This window comes from Vipera berus (assembly GCF_964194415.1).
Source record: "Vipera berus genome assembly, chromosome: 3".
NCBI classification, from domain to species: domain Eukaryota; kingdom Metazoa; phylum Chordata; class Lepidosauria; order Squamata; family Viperidae; genus Vipera; species Vipera berus.
Window position 1 is genome coordinate 52135423 of NC_138204.1, and position 25482 is coordinate 52160904.

At 38.5% G+C, this 25482-nt stretch overlaps 1 protein-coding gene across 1 annotated transcript in view; it reads right to left on the reverse strand.

Moving 5' to 3' along the window:
- The window catches only part of MAPK13 (mitogen-activated protein kinase 13), a 33294-nt gene extending 8778 nt beyond the window's left edge, over positions 1-24516 (reverse strand). Inside the window, exons 1-8 of the mRNA XM_081325210.1 lie at positions 24224-24516; positions 19758-19887; positions 17733-17791; positions 12444-12552; positions 8188-8217; positions 5246-5293; positions 2600-2714; positions 1470-1541 (exon numbers count right to left, since the gene is read on the reverse strand). Of these exons, the coding sequence (XP_081181336.1) occupies positions 1470-1541; positions 2600-2714; positions 5246-5293; positions 8188-8217; positions 12444-12552; positions 17733-17791; positions 19758-19887; positions 24224-24342 (682 nt within the window). The 5' untranslated portion in view covers positions 24343-24516. The remainder of the gene's footprint in view (positions 1-1469; positions 1542-2599; positions 2715-5245; positions 5294-8187; positions 8218-12443; positions 12553-17732; positions 17792-19757; positions 19888-24223) is intronic.
- Between the last annotated feature and the right edge of the window lie 966 nt (positions 24517-25482).

Here is a 25482-nt window from a genome sequence, read left to right on the forward strand (position 1 = left end):
ATTTCCATCAACAGAGATAAGTGTGCAGGTCAGTCTTCAGAGTTCTGAAAAGGTTGGCAGTTATCCAAGCAATGAGCTGCCTCACCTGTATAGAAGCAGCAGGCCTCTTCCCTCTTCCTAGCCCCCTCCACCATAGGCACAATCAAGGGTTTACTGATTATTCATAGATGCCTTATTTCAAAGAACAGCAGTTGCTAGAATTCTTGTGTATATAGTAACCTTAGCCTTCCTTCTAGTGCAGGGGTGTCAAACTGGTGGCCCGTGGACTGAATGTATCATGCGCAGGCCATACCCACCCTGGCTCCACAAAGGCAAAAAAAATTGCAATACGTCACGATCCGTATTGAGTTTGACACCTGTGTTCTAGTCAATCTTGGAACTCTGCAGAGAAGGGAAGGAGAGAGAGGGGATGCTGGATGTGGTTGTTATAGAAGACTTTATAAATATAAATGTGGTTGAACTATGTCATTTCACAGAAAAACTGTGTTTGGTTTAAGAAGCTGTGCAGAAATTGAGATTTGATGAGTGAAATGTCATTTGGAGAACATGTGGACATACACAAGGGCGTGCATGTCAGGAGCGCCTTCAGCCCCGCATGACTTTTCCCAGGATTGTTTGTGGAGATTCTCAGTCATCCAGGTCATAGTTGTCCCAAAGATGATTTTTCACAACTGAACTTTCTTGTTTTTCTTTGAAGACGTTTCGCTTCTCATCCAAGAAGCTTCTTCAGCTCAGTGAAGCGAAACGTCTTCAAAGAAAAACAAGAAAGCCCAGTTGCCTTGTGAAAGAGCATCTTTGGGATTTTCCCAGGATCATGCATCAGCTGAAGAGGGCAACTCCATGAGTCTAGAAATAGAGACAACAGTTTTAGGATGTTGCTGACAAATACAACATGTGCCCCCACACTTGTTCTTAATCCCATTCTTCCCACCACACCCTGATCTCTGCCCAACCTGAACAGACAGGAGCTATATTGGTGCTCAGTGCTCCCTGAACTAATTTTTGGTTTTGAAAATGAAGCCTTGCACAGTCCATTCTACACTGACTGAACACAGCTAAAGATCCACCTGTAATGAACATCAAGCATCAAAGGGAGAGAGAAACATTAAATAAGCTTGTTTGCCACAATTTTGCCATTACTTAAAATCCTGCAACATGTGAAAATAGATTTTTAGATTAAACAGAGCCCACTGTAATTACTTTTTGCAAGTATAAGTGTTTTGAATTTTCATACTCGACTTCTTCCTACCGGTAACCCTCTACGTCAGGGGTGTCACACTGCCAGCCTGCAGGCCAGATGCGTCACACAGAAGCTGCGCCCACCCCATTGCCGGCAATGGCAAAACCATCCCGATACGTTACATGATGTCACGTGACGTCACAAGTTTGACATGTCTGCTCTACGTTGTTTACATTTTCAGCCCAAAGTATGAAAGCATCAGTTTCAGACGGGTCACAGAAAAGGATACAGTCTTTACCCTTAAACAGAGTTTTGCCAGTCAACATTTCTGCCATGATACAACCAACAGACCAGATGTCCACTGTTTGGAAGTGAGAGAAATATACAAGAAAGGATTTAATGCTAAGGTTTGAAACTGCAGCATTGGAAACTAAAATACACATTTTACGCATGCTTGTAACAGATCTGCTTGTTTACATTACTGTAGCTTTAGCTATCAGACCTGGGGTGCAAAAATCCAGACAAGATGCAGCCAAGAGATACAGAAAAGTCTGACTCCTTGCTGCCATCTTGTGGTCATCCAGATTTTTTCAACATAAAGCTGATAGTCCTACTTGTAATATTATCTTTTATTATTCTTATTTTATAGTTTTGAAATCCTCTTTAAGTGATATGAGGCAATGAGCTATTTTGCATAAAGGCAGTTTTTTCCCAACTTGCTGCGCACACACACACACGCACACACACACACACATGCACACTCGATGGGCTGTGACATAACTTTTTCACAGTAGTAATAGTTTTGTCAACAGCTGCATTTGAAGCACAAGTGTCCACATATCACAATGCAAATGAGTTAGACATTACTCATGCTGATTCATTTACCAGGAGACACAGAACAGGATTCTGTTCTGTTCTGTTCTGTTCTCTGCAAAATAATTGGACTAGATTAATCTGAATGTCAGGAATTAATAGCAGTGAAAATCAAATTATGTAACACAGTCCATCGTAGCTGTCTGCAGTTTATGGAAGATGAGAATTCAATTCAGATGAAATACTTTATTCATCTATCTGGGTATAAGCATCATTGAAAAGAATACAACTTCTCAGTAAGCCAAGTAGGGGAAGCAATAGTATAATTAAAGTTTGAAGAAAAGTAGACTGCAAACAATGGGCATATCATTTGCAAAACTATATACTATGTTTTCAAACTGTAATTATTGGGATCATGCAATCTGAAATGCCACAGCTTAATACAGTCTGAATCAGGACACCCTGTGAGGGTTTGTATTGTACTAACTGAAAAAAGGGGAAAATTAAATACATTAATAAATCACATAGAAACACCAGTGTTATCCAATAATCCACAACTTATTAAGAATTTCCCAAACCTCTTAATGAATAAATAATTTAACCCACCAGTCTGGTTGTAATGCATCCAGTTCAGAATCACTTCAGGTGCTCTATACCAACGAGTTACAACATAGCCCGTCATCTCTGTGTCTGTATGTCTTGCTAAGCCGAAATCCAAGATCTAAAAACATTTTTTAAAAAAATCTTTTGTACAATGATGAATTTACAGAACAGAGTTGCCATGTATCCAAAACAATAGCAAAAAAGAAGCAGCAGCAAATTTTGTTTTTTTTCCAGAACGCTCCACAAAGTTTCTTCAGTTCTTCCTAGAAGCAATAGATTGCTGTTATAAAGCCATTGCTTTATGTGATGGCTAAAAGCACCTTTAGTTGGCTTTAATGATGCCAGCTGGGAGCCCTTCCCCATTGTTGAGCCAAAGGGCAATCCACCCATCTTTGAGTCAGCAGGAAACTACACTGGCTCGCAATGTGCTGCCTGATTACAATGCCTAACCTGCCTCTGTTGCCATCTGTTCTAAGTCACTATCAACTTGTGTTGTCTTGATTTTGTGGGTACAGCACATGATAAGCCAACAATTAGTTGATCCCTCTGGCTGTGCTGTCTTCTGTCTTCAACATGTCATCAGTTCACAGCACTGCAGCAGGACAACATCTGTCATTTCTCCTACCTGTGCCCTATCCTCTGGCATCCCAGTCTGTCATACTCCACATGGAATAATAATTTAAAAGGGGAAAAAAACAGGCTGGAATCAGGAATGACTCCGAGTCAAAAAATAACACTTATTTAAGACTGCCCTCTTCTTCCTTTTTCAGATATACCACAAGTGCCATTTTTCAATGTTCTGTTATGAGAGGCAAAAGAGGGGTTGATCCCATCATTCGATGCCATTTTCCCCTTGGATCAAACCAGTAAAGGTATAGAATTAAAGAATTTACAGTAATGTCAACTATAGTGTGCAATGCTATTGCACAATTCTGATAAGCCAATGGCACTACACTGTGTCCAGTTGCTAGAGCAGAACTGGTGCAGAAAAGGGTGAAAGGAAGGGAGAGGATGTGCCTTCATCACCTGAAATAGTCAATAATAATTCTCTGAACACATAGTTGACCTCTGTCATGTATTGGTGGAAAAGCATAACAAATTTTGCCCACCTTGATACTGTCATCAGATGCTGTTGGTATAAAGGGAAAACAGTGCTTTAACACTGGTATAGCTGAGGATAATTTAAACCAGCCTCAGCCATGGGCTAGGGACAAGAGGAAAACAATCTAATGAGAACAGAGAAGCAAAAATACATTGCCAGGGCATGTTTGTTCCATGACTAAGTACAGGTGGGAAAGGCCTGAGGGAAACCAGTTCTCTTTCATTTTTTGAGTGTTATAAACTTGTTTAGCCAAGACTCAGCTATTTTGCCAAAACACGTGTTCTAAAGGTGTGCCAAGCCTAGCTATAAATCAAGGGCAGAAAGTATAGCAATAGCAATAGTACTTAGAGACTTATATACCATCCCATGTTTTACAGTGCTCTCTGGGTGGTTTACAATATTAGCATATTGTCCCCAATAATCTGAGTCCTCATTTTATCAACACTGCCTTGGTGGAGCAGTGGGCTAATGCCTCCTTAAGTAACACCAGCTGCCTGCAATTAGTGCAGGTTCGCATCCCACCAGGCTCAAGGTTGACTCAGCCTTCCATCCTTCCGAGGTAGGTAAAATGAGGACCCAGATTGTTGGGGGCAATTAAGCTGACTTTGTAATAATGCTGCTGGGGGGGGGGGCAAAAGCCCTAATAAGCAGGCATATACATAGAATGAAGGCTACTGCTAAGCTTGTAAGCCGCCCTGAGTCTTCAGAGAAGGGCGGGATATAAATGGAATAAAAAAAAAACATCAGAAGGATGGAAGACTGGGTCAACCTTGAGCCCCATCAGGATCAAAATCCAGGCTGTGGGCAGAATTAGCTTGCAATACTGAATTTTAACCACTGCACCACCAGGACTCCTTCCTGTATACTCTATTCTTTTGTATTGTATTGACATTTTTAAATACTTTGTAAACCGCCCTGAGTCCTATGGGAAAAGGGCGGTATATAAATTCAATAAATTCAATTCAGTTCAATTCATTCCCAAGCACTGTATTCTTCCATAGAAAGGGTTCTGACAAATCATTCGAGATGCCATTACTGTGCGATTCTAAAACTGAGAGTGGGTTGTAAACTGCATTAATATTACTCTGCAATTGAATTCTTAGCCCTTTGCAGTGTAATTTTAAAACTGGGAACAACATTAAACTCTAATACTATGTACTCTTATGAAATACAAGGGTTCTTCCAGGTGAAGGCTCTTTGTGAACATACTTTTTTCCTATTTAATAGAAAATACATTCCCTGCCCCCCAAGGAAAGAAAATAGATCGAAAAATAATAGGAAATATGGGAAGTTTCGATGATGTCACCTAAAATACCATTTCAAAGAAAGCAATTGCTTAATAAAATTCAATAAATGTGTTGCCCAGGTGCACTTTAAATTGGCTGGTTTCAGTGAATCTATCTTTAGATATCCCATCAAAATAAGTAGGTGTTATTTCCAAATAAACACACATGTGTTGCAGGAGAAGGTGAACTGAAGATTCAGAACAACATAGTGAAACCAGCAATGCAATCTACTTTTTCATTAAACAAAAACAAAAATCCTACCTTTAATTCACAGTCTTCATTCACTGCTAAATTGCCCGGCTTTAGATCCTGCAGAATATGAAACTCCATTGTGACTATCACAGTTTGATCCTAGAGTAGGTAATTACATAACAAGCACATTCTTTCCTCCCATCCCAGAGCCATGAATCAGGTTTTCTCCCCAACAGGCACTTAACAGGACCCAGGTTGTCTGCTGCCCGTTTGGTCCTCAGCACTGAAAAAGCAGTTTCCTTGGCTAAAAATTTGAATGTGACCAGCCAGGATATTCAAAGGAAAAATCTGTTACTGATTAGTATATAGATTGTCAACAAGGAAGGTGCTGTAAGATTTAGGTACTCTGTTCCATCAATCTTTTTTTTTAATTTTTTTTTGATTCAAATAATTGTTAATCTATCCATTTTATAATTACTGGCTGGAATCAAAGAGGTTGTTTTTTCTTAATTGCACCTGGATTTGTACAGCCTTGATGCAGCTGCTCCGCACATAAATATTACTAAGTTGAAGATGTTAGCGTGTATGAGAGACATGTTGAACTATGGAGTCTCTTACATACATTCACATCCTTTCTCTCAAAACATTTGTGGCTTGTTGATCTGCTGACGAGTCACCCTTTCAAGCCATCTGCCATGTTTGTGTCTCTTTGCTGCCATCTCAGTGTTAATTGGGTCTGTACAGGCGAATATCACTGTATGTGGAAGCCATACCTTTTCCAGGTTACATTCTATGATGGGGTTGACTTTTCAAAGAACATCCTGTGAGGAAGGGAGGCAGGACTTCCCAAAAGCAGAATATCCATTGGAAAGGGAAGTGCAGGCTGCAAAGGTGCAAGAGCCAGGTCTATTCAATTAACCTTTCAGCTAGGGATAGGCTAGTCAACCAAGGGATAGGCTAGTCAATTTGAGGTCTTTACACAGTCTAGATCAGCCAGGTTTGGCTAAAACACACTGAAGAATATGTGCAACCCACATGAGCCAGATGAAGGGAAGGATCCCACAGCAGAACTGCTAGCCTAAAGGTACCAGAGCAGGGAAAGAAGGTAATACATGACTTCAGCCTGCCATAGCAATGGGCTGACTATGAGATGGAGGCTGTGCTGTGAAGAAATGTCCTTGGGAAACAGTAATGGGGTATGCTTGTGCTACAGTAAGGAACTGCCAGGGATGAGTTCTTAAACTGTAATCTGGTTCACGCTGATTTAATAGTTTTCTTTTAAGCTCAGAAATTGGATACAATTTAGATTGCACTCTTCTTGCTGTTTGACAGCAAGTTTTTAACTCCCCTGACAGCTTTAGCAATATTTTGCCAAAGGGAAGGAAGGACACCAAGCAGGAATCTTCCTGCTTTGCCAATTCTCCACTGGCATAGATGTTCTACTAACAGTGCTGCAGGTGGATTTGCCAGATCTGAATGTCCTTATTCTTCTTAACAATTTTCTCCCAAACACCCAATACCATGTTGGCAAATTGCCTTCCATTTCATTCACCAGGAGGGAAACAGAGAAAACCTGTTTCCCTGTCTCTCCCTACTGTGCTACAGCAGCAGCATAACAAGCCAGAGGGGATAGTAGTCAGTCTATAAAGACCTTTCATTTCCCAATTCCCCCGTTGCAATTATTAAGAGCTAAATTCCTCTCCTTCACTACAATTAACGAGACTATGAATGGTCTCTGAGGTTCTGAGTATTGCTCTGCAATTGTGTGGTATGTACTAATAGGGCAGCGTGAAACATGGCTCCTCCATGTGTTCAACCAGGGAAGCATTCTTCCTCTTTGAAAGGTACCTAATCGTCTCTCTCTAGACATTCATTTTCTCTCAATTCTGCAATGTTTTCATTGGATTATTTCCATGTTTAAAAACTGGCCTCAGGGCATTCACAAGGTCTGTCTAGTGATGTCTTCTGCTTGGGTGGCATGTAATATGTTTTCTTCAGGCAGTTTTCAACTGCCATAGAAAAAGGTGAGCCAACAGGCTGGATTACAGGGTTTGATGCTAAAATGCATGCGGGAAATGTCAAATGCAGTACATCTCAGTGAGGATAGAATGTATTTCCTAAGCTGAGGCATGCCGTGTAGCTCCCAACTTCCACCAGCAGCAGGAGAAAGGAAGACGGGAGACAGAAATTCTTATGTGACCATTGCACCAAGACTTGTGTTTATTAAAACATTGGCCTGAGCATCTTGTGGGGTATGATCTGGGCCCTGCTCCTGACAGCAAAAAGTTTTGGATCTGCACAATGATTTTTCCCCCCTCTTTCTAAGGACAGATATGTACAATTGGCAGGTTCCCGTATTAATATGGTTTGCTAGTCTTTGGCTTAGCTTGAAAAGTGGGAAGCATTGCTAAACAAATCCCGATTTAGTTAACTAATTCTATCTTTGTAAATATATGGAAGGAGAACATCTCAACTCTTCTGTTGTTTTCCAAATACTGGGGATGGGTTATTTTATAAGGAAGAATCAGTGGGCTAAGAAAGAAAAAAAAAGGAATTTAGCAATTTTACACACACACCCCTCTATATTCTTGCATAAATATGTTTCTCCACATTAATGTTACAAAGGAAACAATTTGGGGATAGGATGATATCAGTTGAATAGGAGCAGCTGTGGTTATTTGAAAGATGCTGGTGGGCCCGAATTAGAACATTGCCACCAACTGCCAAGAGGCTTCTAGGGAGATGTGCAGGTTCTCTTCTGGGGGACAGAAAACGAAGGTCATTTGCTTTTAGCACAGCAATAGAGATTAGGTGATCTTTTTACATACCAAAGTGGTTTGAAAAGATTAACAACAAAAGAAGTTTAGGAATACGCACTAGTGCAGTCTTCCATAGCTTGGTGCCAATGGCGTTTGTGGCTGGGAAGATTATGCGAGCCACACCTGGATTTGGAAGGCTGCACTGGTAAGCTGTACGCTCTAGAAAAGAAATAACTTTAAAAAAGAACATACCCTATGAATGATTCCAGCAGAGTGAATATACTGCAAAAGAAGAAAAACACCACATGAAGATTACATACAGCCTCCTCCATAACTGATATTAATCAAGATTCCCCATGATAGAGCATGTTCTGTGTAGTATCTTAGGGTACACAATGTATTTTTGTATGTGGATTAATTGTCTCAAAACAATCCTTAGAAAATGGAAACACAGTTTCTACTGAAAAGAAAAATAATCCAATATTCTTGAATTCTCAAATTCTTCAGAGCTTCTTGCCAACAAGCATAAAACAACCCTAGTGAGGCCTTTTGTTCTTGTGAGGGTGACTCTGGTGAAATAAACTACTTTCTCTGCAGCTTTCTCATGCCTTATTTTTGCTACGTCATGAGCTCTGGCAATCTTCCATTACTCTTCATATGCTGAATAATTAGCCCCACAATCCCCAGGGTGTGTGGTCACCGCTGGATGGGCATGATAGGAGGTGTGAACCAAGGTGAGGACACTGATAATGAACAATTAACCACAGAGATAACAGCCATCTTGCTCATAACCAAGCTATCTTGGTTACAGACTGATGCTGTGGATGGGAATGATTTGTATTTCAGAAATGGGAGATGCTTCTGAGATGAGAAACTGCAGCTACTGTAAATGATGGTGTCCACTTCATGTGGACATAAGTATGTAAAGCAATAGGCCAAGCAAAGCAAGGATTTGTCTCTATACAAATGCACAAAATATGAGGAGCAAACAAGAAAAAATAGAAGGCTTCATGCAGAAAAGTGATTATGATTTAGAAGGCATTATAGTACTGAAATTTGGTGGGACAAGATTCATGAGTGGAATGCAAGGAACTAAGGATTTAAGTCATTCAAAAGTGACAGGGCAGACACTGGGGCTCTTATGTATAAAATAATTGGGTACATGAATGGAGAACTAGGAATTTGAACATGAGGATCCAGTTGAAAACCTATGAGTAAGAATACTTTGATTTATTATTTAGTTCACAGTACAGGTAAGCCTCAACTTATGTCCACAATTGAGCCCAAAGGGTTGTTAAGTGAATCTGTCTCTCCCATTGACTTTGCTTGCCAAAAGGCCACAAAAGGTGATCACATGACCCCAGGACACCGCAACCGGTATAAATGTGAGTCAGTTGCCAAGCTTCTGAATTTTGATCATATAATCATGGGGATCTTTGCAATGGCTGTAAGTATGAAAATCGGTCATGTCACTTTTTTCAGTGTCATTGTAACTTTGAACAGTCACTAAGTGAATGACTGTAAGTTGAGGACTACCCGTATTTATCATTCAACCACCAAAGTAAGCAGACTTGAATACAATCTTCCTGTATTAAATTACAGACCTTTTATGGCAAAGAGATACAGGAAGATTTAAGCTACCTGGACATCTCTTAGAAAACCAGTTCAGCTAATACTGTAAAGTCCCCACATTTGCTCTGGGGCCTTTTTGATTGTTTCATTTCCCAAAAAGCTGAGGAAGAGACAAAGGAGTTGGCCCTTCTAAATCTTATCCCAACCAATAAGAAACAGCTGGTTGAAGAGATAAAAAACAAGATTTTGGGAGGAAGTGACAGTATCTTCTTGGGATTGAAGATACTGCAATTGGAGCACTCCCATACAAGGACACTAGATTTCTGAAGAATGAGTTTCGATAAGTACTGGGCAGGATCCCATTGATGAAATGCTCTGGACAAAGGAAGCACAGGAGGGTTGGAAAGGTCTCAGAAATAAAATCCTGGAAGCCCAGTTACAAAGCATTTCATTGAGAGAGAAAAAAATGAAGGGAGCAGTTCAAGAAATTTGTGAATGCATAGGAAGCTTTCAACTGAATTAAAAGGTAAAAGGGAAATGGAAGCTTATGACAAGCTTTGTCTAATGGTTTGCTGAAGTGAAGGTACACTCCTACAGTCAAATAAACTAGCCACTTTGTCCAAAAAGATCAACTTAGTTGTTATAATTAGTAGTATGCTGCTAAATGTTTTAAGAATAAGCTCTGCTGGCACAGTTGCCATTGATGAGGCACACTCCTAGCTACAGAACAGCTAGGTGTCAAGGTTACCTCTGCTGTCAACCAGCTCACAAAATTCCAGAAAATTTAACAATCAGCTCTTGCAAACACATACTGTATAATCATGCAAGAGGTACATGGAAATCCAAAAGGGTAAAGCACAAAAGAAGTTTAAGGACACAAGGGAAGTAAAAGCAACAAAAAGATTTTTTTTTCTGGCCGTTTCAATAGTAAATGAGGAAAAAGAAAAGAGATGAGCCCACTTGTAAGAGAAATGGTAATGTAGTAGCAGAAGACAAACAGAAAAAAGGCTCTTTTCAACCTCTTTTTTTCTTTCATCTTCCTTGGGATATTTTTATTGCTTGTTCTATTAAAAGACAGTTCCCTCTAGGGAGGAGTGGCAATCTGTTAGGGAGCATGTGACTTCTGTGAACATGTTTAAATTGCCAGGTCAGTCCAGATGCATCTGAAAATCTTGAAAGAGTTTGCAGATGTTACCTCCAAGCCCTTTTCTGTGATCTTTGAGAAATTATGGAGAATGGAGAAGGGCAAATGTTGTTCAGATCTTCATATAGGAATGGGGGGCAGTGGGAGGAGGGAAGGACCAGAATCACCAACCAGTAAGCCTGTAATTGACACATGACAAAACTCTGCAACAGATTATTAAAGAATTGGTTAGGGAGAATTTTAAAAAAAACATAAATTACTTGGCAGAAGCCAGCAAGCATTCCTCAAGAAGAAATGTCAAATTAAGTTGATCTTTTTGGACAAAGTAGCTAGCTTATTTGACTGCGGGAGTGTACCTTGAGCTCAGCAAACCACTAGGCAAGGCTTGTCATAAGACCTTAATAGAGAAAATGGCACAAAGTTGACTGCCTTATGCTGTTTTTAGATGGAAACAGAGCGTGTACAATCACAATGAGTGCCATCATGCCACTATCAGGCTGGAAGGAATTATTGCAGGGGTGCATTGTAGGAAATTGGCTGGAATTCTTTCACCACATCTGCTTTTATTTTAATAAAGCTTCCTAAAGAGAACTTGGAGAGATTCACGTTTAGGAAAAATCACTTTCAGGTAAGGCAGCTATCAAAGTTCTGACAGACACAAAGGGTGACTGTGCGTTGTGTTGAGGAAGTGGCATATCACCTGGGTTAAACCCTGTGTTATTCAACATATTTATTACTGTCTAGAATGAAAGATTAGAAAAAAGTAATTATCAAATTTGTAGATAGCAAATGTATGAGGAGATAGCACATGCCTTAGAGGACAATATCAAGATTCCATAGCATCTTGAAAAGTTGAGAAAATGGGCAGAAACCAGCACAATTAATTTCAACTGGGACAGATGTAAAATCTTTCAATCATGTAGGAAAAAACAAAGGCTTGGTTATAACTAATAGCAGACCATATTCCACATCAGGACATGGAAAATAATCTGTATGTCTTGGTGGATTTATTATAAAATAATTATGAGCTAAAAGGCATCTGCCAAAAAGAAAAGCCACACCAACAGATGTAGCATGTCAAAACAAGAAAATCATTCCTCTCTATTTTGCATTGGTTTCACTGCACCTTGAATAGTTCTGACTATCACATTTTAAGAGGTTAGTCACAAAATTGCAACCAAGACCATAAGATGACTTGGATAGCAAAATAGATGAGAAACAGCTGGTGCTGGATGTCTTTAGTTTGAGAAGAAGTTTGGAGAGAAATATGATAGTGAAGCTGTCATAATATTTGAAGAGCTATTGTAGGGAAGACAGGGCAGAATTATCTAGAGTTGTTCCAGAAGACAAGAAAAAATGACATAAGTTAACAAGAAAAGGATACAGTAAGAGTCTTTTCATCAATCCACATACTGCTTGATTGGAGGTCTTTAATAGCAGCTCTTGGTCAGGGATACTAAAGTAGTGGATCCAGTGGTGGGATTCAGCCAGTTCGCACCAGTTCGGCAGAACCGGTAGCTAATTTTTTGTTGCCCAGGCCCAGAATGGACTTCCAGAAGTAGCATCCACACAGAGAACTGGTCACGTATTTGAATCCCACCACTGAGTAGATCCATAAACTAGGCAGAGAGATAGACTATTATCTCTAAGTTTCCTCTCACTCCTTTCAATGCTATGATTCTATGTTCAGAATCTATTAAAAGATGTTGTCACTACAAAGTTACTAAAAAAATGAGATCTTTTGGAAAAGCTGGCAGAAATCTCTGTTCTGAATTTTTCTGAAGTTACTTACCTTCAAGCCTTTCAAAACCTGGTAGATCAGATACTGAATCTTTTCTTCACTGAATTGGTGTCCCATTATCTTTTGTAAATCTGTTTGCATGTATGGCATCACCAGGTAACTAAAAATATTTAAAAAGGAAGTATCAGGGCAAAATGTAAGTTATAATATGGTTATATAGTTCACTAGAAATAGTAGCTAATTCATGCCAAGACACGTACTGATTTTATAAAATTCCACTTCTGAAAATAAGAGTGCATGGCTATAATTTAGAACCAGGAATGGGAACACTAGATCATTAAATAAAATACTGTAGCAAACAGTGTTATTCCAACTTAATCTTTATACTTCAGTCCATGACAAAATCATCTGAACTTCTCTGAAACCACTACTTTTATTATCTTAAATAAGTCTATTGTTAATTTAATAGTTTAGTTGATGTGAGACTCACACTGCTGGCTTTTCAGATCCATTTAATCTATGCTTTTCCATTTCTGGCCCTGTGTTTATTATACAATGCATACAACACAAAGGACTACCAGATAAACTAGCTATTGACTGGAAGCTGAGGGGCAGTTGATTTGCACTGACTTCTTATGTAGTTACCAATTACATAGGGGTAAGTGTCTTTGAAACCCTTAACTATGGTACAAACCATGGCACGAACATTTCCTTATGGTATTGCTTTTATATCCCAAGCCCACAGCTATGGCAGCTTAAAGTAATCTTAAAGTGAACTGTTTCAACTTAAAGTGGTGTCCTGACACAGTTCTTGCTCTGGACACAATCTAGCACGTTTCATTGATGATATGGGTGATGGTCAGGATTTGGAACTTGCCCATCTTCTAGTGGCTGCTCTAAGCTGCTATGGGCATGCCTCTCACCCTCTAATCATGGGGACTGCCCTCCACAGTCATTTCAATTTGGACTGCAGTAAGCACGAGAGACATAGCTTCCACAGAGATACTTGCCTACATTCCAGATTGGCACTTCCTGAAGTATTTGTCAGATGTTATGCAGGCTTCTTATAAAGATAGGCTTAGTGCCCTTTTGAAAGAACACTAAACTTATTATTCAAAAACAAGGTTGCTGCTCAGTGCTGCAGAGAAGGTTGACTTAATCTGGGGAACAGGTTGGATTTTGCTAGTTCTGTCAAGTTTGGGTGCATTATGGGTCTTCTGTTAATAAGTATCTTTGTTTAGTTCTATATGTTATTGTTTCCATTACAGGGACATGGGGAATGAGTTCTATTTTGACTACTTCTTCATTATTTTGTCTGTATCTGAAAGCTCTGTTGACATCAGTGTCGTTCTCTTTTATTAATTAAAACCAATTACTAATTAAAACCTCCAATTTCACTCTGTGCCCCACTTCCATCAATTTCAGAAGAATGCTAGACCCATGTCTGGAAATAGTAGAACAGGCAAGAATATCAGAAAACAACAGCAAAATTTAAAAAAATATTGTATTCACAAGTTGTACTCTGCAGCTTTTAAAACCAACGCACATTAAATATATAACTATGTGTTTGTTGTTTTGCATAAAGACTTTTTAAAAACGAGTAGCCCATTTTTACATGTATTTGAATATTATATATTCATATTTTGCCTTAGTGCTGCTGATATTTGTTTTACTTTTAAATGTATGTGATTAGTTTAGACTTTGAACAATTATTTAGTATTCATTGTTCCTTCAAAGAATATAAAAAGGACAGATGTATACAATTACAAGAAACCACATCCTAAGCTACTGCTTATGGAAAAATCAACTGCCTTGAAATGTAAAAAAAAGGCATCTCTATAGATGTTATTCTGCTAGTTGTTGCCCTGATATGCAGTGGTTTCTATTAAAGGCATTTATGTAGAAGCTAGATTGTGTCAGCACAGTGTAAGATGTTTTGTATTTTAAATCATGCATCGAGCAAGTTTCATGAGACGACCTCTAATGTCTCTTCCAATTATGTTTTTATGATTAATTAATGAACATATTATAACTATCACCTCAATCAATCACCTCAGATTTTATTAAATATTGCAGATCCCATAATACAGATTGTGTTTAAATTCCTGATTGGTTTTTGTGTGACACAGATTGCTCTCAGCAGGCATTTTTTTGTATAAATATTAAATATTAAAACATTACAAGGATAAAAGCTTGTTACGAGATTCCAATTCTGGCAAAGAGCATATTCTCCTCCCATGTTATTCATTTTTCAAATGTAAATCTCTGTCATCAAAGCTCCATTTGAAAAAAATGCATGGCAGGGTGAAAATACCATTTCTTCATTTGGGAAGTTGGAACCAATGGGAATAATTTTTAAAAAATGTAAAAAGACAAGACATCTGATTATGGATAGCAATTATTTCATTAGATTGGCCCCAGAAAGTTTGTAATTTAAAAGCAACAATTAAAGACAGAATTTCCAGGATGCTAAATTGTGTGCAAAAATTAACGTGTACTTTACAATAATAACAGCAATAATAAACTATGTACTGACAAATTTTCCATCTGTCAATTGCAAAAAGCCACACTGCTTTTATCCACACATGCACTACATCGATACATAACAACTAAAGCAGTTGTGATTTCATATTTTTGTGTATATGATAATAATGAGCATTTTGCCTATTCTGTAGTTCTTGCTTGCAGATAAATGGCATTTCTTGCAGATATTCCAATGCATCATTGTTGCCACTTTGTCATGTTTCTTGTTAGAAAAATGAAGAAACTGAAGTATTCTGGGACTTCAGACAAGCATATGCCATATAACACCACAGACTTAACACTTAAATAAATAAATAAATAAATAAATAAATAAATAAATAAATAAACCTTTATTGTCAAAGTACAACATGTGTACATTGAGATTAGCTGAGCCTCCCCCCGTGCTCTCTCCCCCCAACACACAGTGACAACAAACCCTCCATCCCACCACACTATGTGAACCAACTACACCACACACCGGCCTCCCAAGTCATTTCTGCATAAGATTATGTCCCATTTAAAAGCCTAACAGCCCACGGATAAAAGCTATTTTTCAGCCTGTTGGTACGGCTGGCTATATTCCTATATCTCCTACCGGATGGTAGGAGAGTAAAGAGATACCGTCCAGGGTGTGAGTCATCCCTGAGAATCTTCCTCACTCTTCCAAGGCAATGAGCCCTGGCGATGTCATCCAGTGGTGTCAGGGAACAGCCCACAATGTCTTGTGCTGTGCTCACTACCCTCTGTAATACTTTCCTATCCGCGGCTGTCAGACCAGCATACCAGACCACAATACCATACGAGAGGACGCTCTCTATAGAAGACCGGTAAAAGAGGGTCATTAGCTGTTTTTCTACCCTGTTCTTCCGCAAGACCCTAAGAAAGTGAAGCCTCTGTTGGGCCTTTCTAGCCACCTGAGTTGTGTTAACTTTCCAGGTCAGATCTTCACAGAGGTAGACTCCCAGAAATAAATTTATTGATAAAAAAGAGAAAAAAATCTGGATAATGGACATCGCAATACCCGGAGATAGCAGAAAAGAAGAGAAAGAATGGGAGAACATTACAAAATACAAAGACCTGCAATTAGATCACTGTGGCAAAAGAAAACAAAAATGGTTCCAATAGTAGTAGCGACCTTGGATGCAATCCCAAAACAACTGGAGCACCACTTGAACAACATCAGCATTGTCAAAATTGCTCTCAGTCAATTGCAAAAGGCAGCTTTACTTGAAGCAGCTTACATCCTGTGACAATATCATTAACACCATCAGACAACAACATCTGCCTATTCCAGGTTGGACTTAATAAATGGATAAAAATGTCAAACCAGCATAAACATCTGGCTGACTGTGAGCCAACCATAATAATAATATAAACTGAAAAAACAGTGGAACCCCTAATTAGCTGCTGCAAGAAAATCACACAGTCTGACTACAAAGAATGGCATGACAAAGAAGTAACAATGGTGCACTGGAATATCTGCAAGAAATTCCATCTACTTGCAAGCAAAAACTGGTGGCATCACAAAATAGACCAAATAATAGAAATTGAATTAATTGAAGTGCTCTGGGACTTTAGAATTCAAGCAGACTCTGAGACTTTAGAATTCAAGCAGACCAACCCCTGCCACACAACACCTTGTTGATAAGAAAGACAAAACAATGTCTAGATAGTGGATGTAGTAGTACCTGGAGACAGCAGAAGAGAAAACCACTAAATACAAACATTTCCGAAAGAAATAGTACAACTGCAGCAAAAGTCACACCTTGAGTACATTCCCAAAAGATCTGGAGCACCAATTGAAGACAATTGGCACTGACAAAATCATCATCACTCAATTGCAAAAGGTAACTTTACTTGGAACAGCTTATACCCTGTGAACAAACAACATCTGCCTATTCCAGGTTCTTGGGAAGGACTCAATAGGTGAATAAAAATGCCAACTCCAATCTAAACTTCTGGCTGACTGTATGACCAGCCATAACTTATTAAACCTGCATACCACCCAACTATCAACAATTCACAATCTTATGACATTACAATAAGATCACTAAAACATGAAAGATAAAGATAACAATGACAAAGACAGTGAAGTGAGAGGTATTACTTTTCCTAACCAAAGGCCTGGAAAAAGAGCCAGTTCTTCACAATTTTTTAAAACCATAGTGGGATAGGAGCCATCTGGATCTTGGAAGGAACGTCATTCAGAGGACAGTGACTGCTACAGAGAAAACATGCTTTCAGGGCTTCAATAGATGACATTGCTCAATTGAAGGAATCTGGAGCATATCAAGATTGCAGGATTGAATTAGCTAGACAGATGCTATGTGAGACATGTGGTCCCTCAAGTATCCAGGTCCTATGCCATATATAGCTATTTATTTATTTATTGCTAAACTTAGTGACAGAACCTGTATAGACCCATGTTTGAAAATAACAGATTTTGAGAGAAAATGATTAATGGACCGAGCTTTAAAAGCAATTCTTTTAGAGAGGCTCAACCTATTCTTCAAACCACTTGAAAGCAGGACAAGAAGTAGTGGATGGAAACTAATTAAGGAGAGAACCAACCTAGAAATTTCCTGATAGTTAGAACAATTAATCAGTGGAATGACTTGCCTCCAGAAGTTGTGGGTGCTCCACACTGGAAATTTTAAAGAGGAGATTGAATAATCATTTGTCTGAAATGGTACAGGGTCTTCTGCTTGAGCAGGATGTTGGATTAGAAGACCACTAAGGTCCCTCCCCACTCTGTTATTCCATTATAATTCTGCACTAGAGCTATAGAACATCGTATGGTAGAAAATGCAAACTTACAAGTCCTGGAATCCATCAAATGAAGTAGCTGAAGTGAAGACATCAAGTAATCCAATAACCTGCAGAGAGGTAGACTTGGAATGTTAGCTTACACAGTATACAAGAACATATCTATCTAACATGATAAAAACCAAGCCATGTTAATTGGCAACTTGAGGCCTTTCCGAGCAATGGGCTGGGAGAGGGGAAGTCTTATATTTTGTGATGTTCTCATAGGAAGCTCCAAATCCAGGGACAGTTATACAGAATGTATGTTTCAAATTCTGGATGCACCAATATTTTATAAATTAATTAGAGCATACTGCACCACAGCTGACACCACTATAGCTGAGAAAATAAGAATTATAGAAAACTGCCAACATATATGTTTGCATATATTTTATTCTTATTAGAACTCAGACTGAATTCCCATTCCTAAAATACTACTGAATTTAGAAAAGAAAGACTTTCCCATTAACAGAGTGTCATGCAAAATGATGTTGCAGTCTTCCTATCTAGTTCATGAAACGAATAGGAGATTCCAACACACTAGACTAATGTCAAAAAGATGTCACATAACAAGGATGTGTCACGTCTGTCCTTGCCACAATCATGTGCCTTGGACTTACTTACATAAAATAAATCAGAGTGAGAGTCACAGGAAATAAGGTGCCATGAGTGGAATTTCTTAGATATCATTTACAGCCAGTTCTGGCTACCTTACACTTATTTTTATTTATTTATTTATTGATGGGATTTATATCCCGCCCTATCTCCCGAAGGACTCAGGGCAGCTAACAACAAAACATATAATAAGTACAGAAATCAAGATAAAAATAAAATTGAAAACTTGCCCTACAGAAAGATAGCAATTGATAAAACTTTTGCTGTGTTAGCTGGTACAGAGCTTAGTTAATTTTTTTTTAAAAAAAACCTGTCACTTAATGAATGCATAGTATGAAAGGACCAGATTTCTACCCAAACCACAAATCAGGCGGTAGCATTAAACCTGAAGTACAGAAATTCAGTACCTGTATCAGGCAGTAACTGCAATGCCTAGCCTGTATACAGTACTGTAAGTCCACTATTGCTAGAAAATTGGGGTGGAGGGATGAAGGAAAATGGATTAAGAAGTAACTAACTATCAGGACCTTAGGAACCCCTCAGCAGAGTGCAAAGCAGGCTTGTTTTTACACTCTGGAGCCAGTGGTGGGATTCAAATATGTGAACAACCGGTTCTCTGTGTGGATGCCACTTCCGGAAGTCCATTCTGGGCCTGGGCAACAAAACATTAGCTACCGGTTCTGCCAAACTGGTGCAAACTGGCTGAATCCCACCACTGTCTGGAGCTGCTTGGGAGTATCTGAATTATTTACAGCATGTTGTAGATAATTACATTTTGCCAAGTATAATTTATCCAACCAATTATGTGGTTCTTAAATTTCAGTAAAAACTGAAATACAATTATCAGTAGACAGACCAGGGCATCCAGCTATGTTAAAGTCATGACAAATTATGCTTGTTATTGAAAATGAGTATTATAAACTTATCCCTCTTTTCATCCACTGGACAGTATGTTTATTACATCTGATTTTAGCCTCAGATGTACTGGGGCTACAATTTGCAGAATTCCAAAGCATCCAACCTATCTCAAACTCAATCAGGTTGAAAAAGGAAATATTAGAACTTGTCTGGCTGGTTGTCTTCCATCTTTGCAAGTATAGTTAACTGATGATCCAAACTTAGTATGGCAGTGATTTATAACTTTTGAGTCAATATAGCAACTTGAATTAATGAGATCTATCCATCAGATGCAGGGATGAATTGGTCATTTTATAGAAGCTGTTACTGCAAGCTGTTACTCTTCTGGGCATGCATATTTTGCTATTTATTTGGATTTTTGCCTTGTCTATCAACTCAGGTGAAGATAGAAATGATGATATTAAATGAAACTTCAGCTCTATCTTCTGTTCAATTGTTATTTGTGAAAGACACAGAGAACTCTTTTGGGTACAAGCAAACATACGCAGAGAAGTAGTTACTCACATTTTCATGCTGCATGTGCTTTAGCAGCGTGAGCTCACGATAGGCTCGTTTGGCAAAAATCTCAGACTGGAATGGCCGACAGAGCTTCTTGATAGCTACTTTGTCTCCTGTTTTCTTATCTATTGCAGAACTATGGCAAATAAGAGAAAAACATTCAGAAAGAAATTACGTGGAAGCATTACGCTGATCTGTGAAATCCTAACCATATTTATATGTAAGGGACCTTTTATTCATTGAGGTTTATGGTATAGTAAGCATAACTAGGACTGTAGCTTTATCTGTACTGCTGCAGTATTTGGATGAAAATTCACTGAATTTCTGTATATATCAATATGCATAAGGACACTTCCATATAAACTTAAGGCTTTGTTCATAACACATAGTGGTAAATATGTTTGCCACTGCATTTTTACATGGTGAAGAACCAAAGACTGCAGACACTGCCTGATTTATTTAACCATTCTCTTCTGGAAAACTGCATAATCTAGTTTTTGGGTAGATCTGGAATTCATCTACAAGATCTACTAATTTGCATTACACATGAAAAATGCACTTTTATGCATTTTAGATATGGCTTATAGAAACATTTGTATAAAGCTAAGTCTATCTAAATTGGATCTTGTGTTACCTGGGGAGCATATCTACACAGACACTTTTATTTCTGGGTGCATACAGTGTACCTGTAAAAACTTCTTTCTACATGTATTATAGGTTATAAGCAAAATGGAGGCTCTCTACTAGTTCTTCTCAACTGATGCCTTCTAGAAATTTTGGAACTACTATAATTCTCTGCCAGCATTAGTGTATTGCAATCTGGAGAATTGCAGATATTAGGTTTGGGAACCATAGCCTTCTCAAATAATGGGACACAAATTCAATATCAAAAATTGTAACTTTCAAAAACTCTTCCATCTCTCAGGGCACTTGGTAACATCACCAATCAAAAAGTTCAAGGAGAGATTTTAAAATGTTGAACTATAATTTCTTAGCACTTAGTATTAATATTCACTTAAAGATGAATAAATAATTGCCTCCTCTCTGTACAGGTGGAAAGAAGAAGAACAGGAAGGGATATGGACAGCAGTATTGGAAATTAGTCTCTAGATTAAATATCTTGGCTTGCATAGAATAGTGTGAGAATTCTTGAAGTAAAACTGAGTTTTGATTGTGCTTGTGAGATACTGGACAAAATGTGCCTCAACTGACTACCAACATCCTTACCATTAGAAAGGAATGTCAATGAAGGTGAATGAGGTAGGAATGAGTTACTGAAGAAGAGACCATAAAGCAAGAAGAGATAGAGGTAGGTTCAAGAATGAATGGGTGATGAATTAACATAAATTGAGTACAAAATTAAATGATCTGTAAAAATCATGTACGCTCAGACAGTTTTGTCAAATGAGGAATGAATGCATATGGAAAAATAATTCTAAATCAAGGAAGAGTATGTAAGCAGAGAAAATGTTGTAATTAGATAAAGTTGATAAGATCCTGAAAAAGAATCTTAGAGAACAAAAGACAATGTATGGACTTATGTATGGATATAGTGGAAAAAGACATTAAAGACAATGTTCAAAGACAGAAAAGGGTGGAGAGCTATAGTATATTATGATAACCTTAATTATATTTAGATTTCCTTCTCTTTTAATTTCTTGCCTTTATTTTTTTACTCACTGGTTCTCACTCTTTGACTGAATTTTCTTACCTATAATGTTTATAACATTTCTTACCTAAAAGTGGAATAACATGATGGGCAGTTGTGTATCTTCTGAATACAGCACTTAGATTGGTTTTAATTAAATAATAATGATATTATTATTTAATTATTAATTTAATCATTTGATTTAAAACTCTCCTGTAATCTGGATTTATTTCTGTTTTAATTAATAATGTTTATCTTTACTGCTATTATTGTTGATAGATTTTTGACAGTATTCAGTGGAAAGGGAATACACTTTTTACAGGCCATAAACCTTTTTAATGCAATGAGTGAAGCACTTATTTCATTTTTCAAAAGAAACAAGGAAAAATGAATACAGCAGTTTTGTATCTGCTGTAATATAGTATTTGCTGACCAATACTAAAGCAGGTAGCCACTCAATGGACCTGTCATGTTTCATTCATTGGTTCTCATGCAAGACTGGATCTATGTGGGAAGGACAGCTTCCTTGGTCCTGAGAAAAAGCATTAGGGTCTTACCCCAAAGGAATTCCCTCCAACATTATTATATTTTAATTTAATGTTTGGCAGTGTTACTTGGCATTTGTTCATTTGATTCTGAGGAAGAGATATACATCCAAGAGTTTAAACTCAGTTAAAGATCCAAAATAAATGATTGTCCTTTTTATTCCCTTGATCGTAAACACAAAGGAATGGCTATAAACAAACTATTTAAATGCCTTAAATCCTCTAGGCTCTGCCTGTAGCTACAAAATATTATATTTCACATTACTCAGGATAAGTCAATACACAATTAGCATTTCCAATAACTACTAGGCTGTCATGTGGAAATTTCTATCGCTCTGCAAAAATCATGGATGTAAATTTTAACTTTAGATACATCTCACTCAGAAGCCAGCATAATATAAAGCAGGGGTGTCAAACTCAATTTCATTGAGGGCCGCATCAGCATTGCGGTTGCCCTCAGGGGGCTGGGTGGGTATATATATTATATATTATATTTATTGGATTTCTATACCGCCCTTCTCCCTAGGGACTCAGGGCGGTTCACAGGGCATATATAAATAGGTATACAAAAATTAAAAGAAAATTAAACCATGCCCAATTAAAATACAGCAAAAGTAAGATAATAAAGCCAATTAAAAAACCCATATTCCCCTTCAGGCCAGACCAGCTAACTCGAACAAGTGGGTCTTCAACCCGCGACGGAAGGATCGGAGGTCCGATGCCATCCGGAGCTCAACCGGCAGTTGGTTCCATAGTGCCGGGGCACCCACAGAGAAGGCCCTCCCCCTGGGGGCCACCAGTCAACATTCCCTGACTGGAGGCACCCTGAGGCCCTCTCTGTGGGCACGCACAGGGCGGAGGGGTATGGCCAGGGTGGGCATGGCCTACTGGGTGGGCATGGCTAGAGTGTGTATGGCCTACTGGGTGGGCATGGCCAGCTCTACTACGTTCGCAGGAAGGGTGCCTATGGGGGCCTGGGCAGGAGTGGGACAGATCTGAGGGTCTCTGGCAGAAGGAGGGTCTCTGGGCCAGGACCAAGGCAGTGGGGGCCGTTCCCTCACTGTTTCCAGGATGGCTTCGCGGGCCACATGAAACCACTTTGTGGGCCGGATCTGGCCCCCGGGCCTTGTGTTTGACATGTCTGATATAAAGAAACAAAAATCACCCCACCCCACAAATATATTCTATGTGACAGAAGCATTGACTCACAGGCTCTGACTATTACAGCATGTCTGCTCCAGGCATTTCAGCCCATGAACCTATGAGCTGTAAAAATCACTGCACTTTAACCGAAGCAGAGCAGGTAGTTCAGAAAGAATAGTTTAATGTAAACAAGACTTTTCTGATAGCAGAAGCTGGGACTGTTGGACTCAATTAGTGTTGGGAAGTACAAAAGGAGAGGCCCTTCCTTCTTCCATATCACCTTCTTTGTTCATCTCAACACTCATCCCAGGCCCTATAACACCTTGACTAGCCTATATGAGAATTGTGGGTATTACCCTAACATATCTCAGAAGTACCCATCTGGAAAGTCTTTTGCATACAACAATACAGCATTGTCATACTGCAAATCTTTGGCAGATTAATATTCTTTTTCTCTGGCTATAAATGTTTTGTGAAAAAAAGACATCATTCCAAGCATTGCTATATTTACTTTCTATATGCCAAATATATAATCCAAGTCCAACTAAGTTGAAAAACTCTAGTGTGGAAACCGGAAGGTTTAAGCTGATCTCTATTACTAAGGAAAATTAGTAATTTGCTGGTGTTCCTATAGAGTTTTTATACTAGAGTATTGGAAATAATTTAGCTATTTGGTCACTAGGAATCAAAAGTGACTTGATGGCACATAACCATTAGTTGAAAATCAAATGGTGCTAGAAGATGCGCCTTATTAATTTGTCATGCCAGCAATATCTGGACTGTTTTCCTTCCAACTGCAAACAAACAGCACAGCATGGTACTTGCGCTTCACCCTAAAAGGTCAAGATACCAAATAATTGTAACACAAGGGGCCTTGCAGAAAAAGGACAATTGGCAGCTCACAAGGTTTCCATACTCAGATACCTTTCAATATCTGATCAACTGACGCTTAGAATGACGTTGAAAACTGTGGCCGGAAGGAAACCAAATTTCTTTTCCAGAATGCAAATGTATATTCACCAGAGTCAAATGAAGTGATTCCCTGTTGTTCCTCCTCAAAATCCAGGATCCTATATATCCATATCCATCCCCATTTCCCGCTTTGCCAAAGCCCTGAGATCTAGAGAGCCACTCACCAGACAGAGCCATAAGCACCAGATCCTACAGGGATGATAGCAGTATATCGTCTAGGAAGTTCCCAAATTGTCTTGTTTACTTCTTGCCTGAAGAAGCCTTTTCGCCTGGTAAAGTTCATCTCCTCTGTGCCCGGAGTAGAACACTCCAGTACACCAAGCTCCAAAGAAACTCAGGGCCAATCCAGATTTTACCACACAGAGACAACTTCTCTTACGAAAGTCAACTGAAGATTTCTTTGTCTACTGTGTTGTGAACAATGAGTGTATACGATGAGACGTATAGCCCGCCTCCTTCTGCCCACACATCAGCTCAGGAAGAAGGTGTCAAGTTTCAAATTAGACACTCCTCTTGCAGGTACTTTCAAAGGACTCACCTTTTCTGTGTCAAAGGTAGGTTTTATAGTAATAGAAGTAGCAGCCATGCCTGCCTAATACAGTTTTACTGCTACTAACGATACTTTTCTGAAGTCTTACTAAACTTGCAGTGTAAATGAGTAAAGACACACTGTAGCTTACTTTTATTCCTTGGATATATTTTTTTAAAAAAATCCTTTAATAATTTTACTAAACTTATCAAAGTATAAAATACAAATAATGCAATTTAATCTTCATTCATCTGATTAGCATTTCATTTGTTAATCCCACTTCCTCCTTCTGTAAGAAAGAACATCCAAAACAACTTAGAGCAGTTTTAATGTATTGCAGTGACAGATACGATGAGGAATGTTGTAAGTTTAAAGGCAAAAAAGAGTTTTTTGCAACATGGATTATTTTAGAAAGGTTTCTTTAAAAAAATAAAAACTTTGCTAAGGCTTAAAACTATATTATTTTATAATTCAAAATATGTTTTGTAAAAAGATATTACTACAATGTTTTTAAAATGTGAATTCTGATAGTAATATATCTATATTTGAGGTCAAAACAATGCAGAACAGAAATATTTTTAAATAAAATGGGCTTTTTTTGTTGTCCTTCAGACCAAAATAAATTCCATGTATGTCCAAGACATGTTACTTTTTGCATATTAGTGAGGCAAATTTTGTAAAGAAAATTTTGTAAGATAGTATATGATAGCTGTAGATCATCTGATTGGAAGTTGAGATATATGAAATTTATAAGTCTATTTGGGATAATTGAATAGGCTGTACACAATACTTTTAGTTTAAGAGAAGTGTGTTGTCTTGTAAGAGGTGGACAGCCGTGATCTAAAGGGCAGCTGACTGGGTATTACTTTCCTGCCTGTCATCCATTGCTGGTAG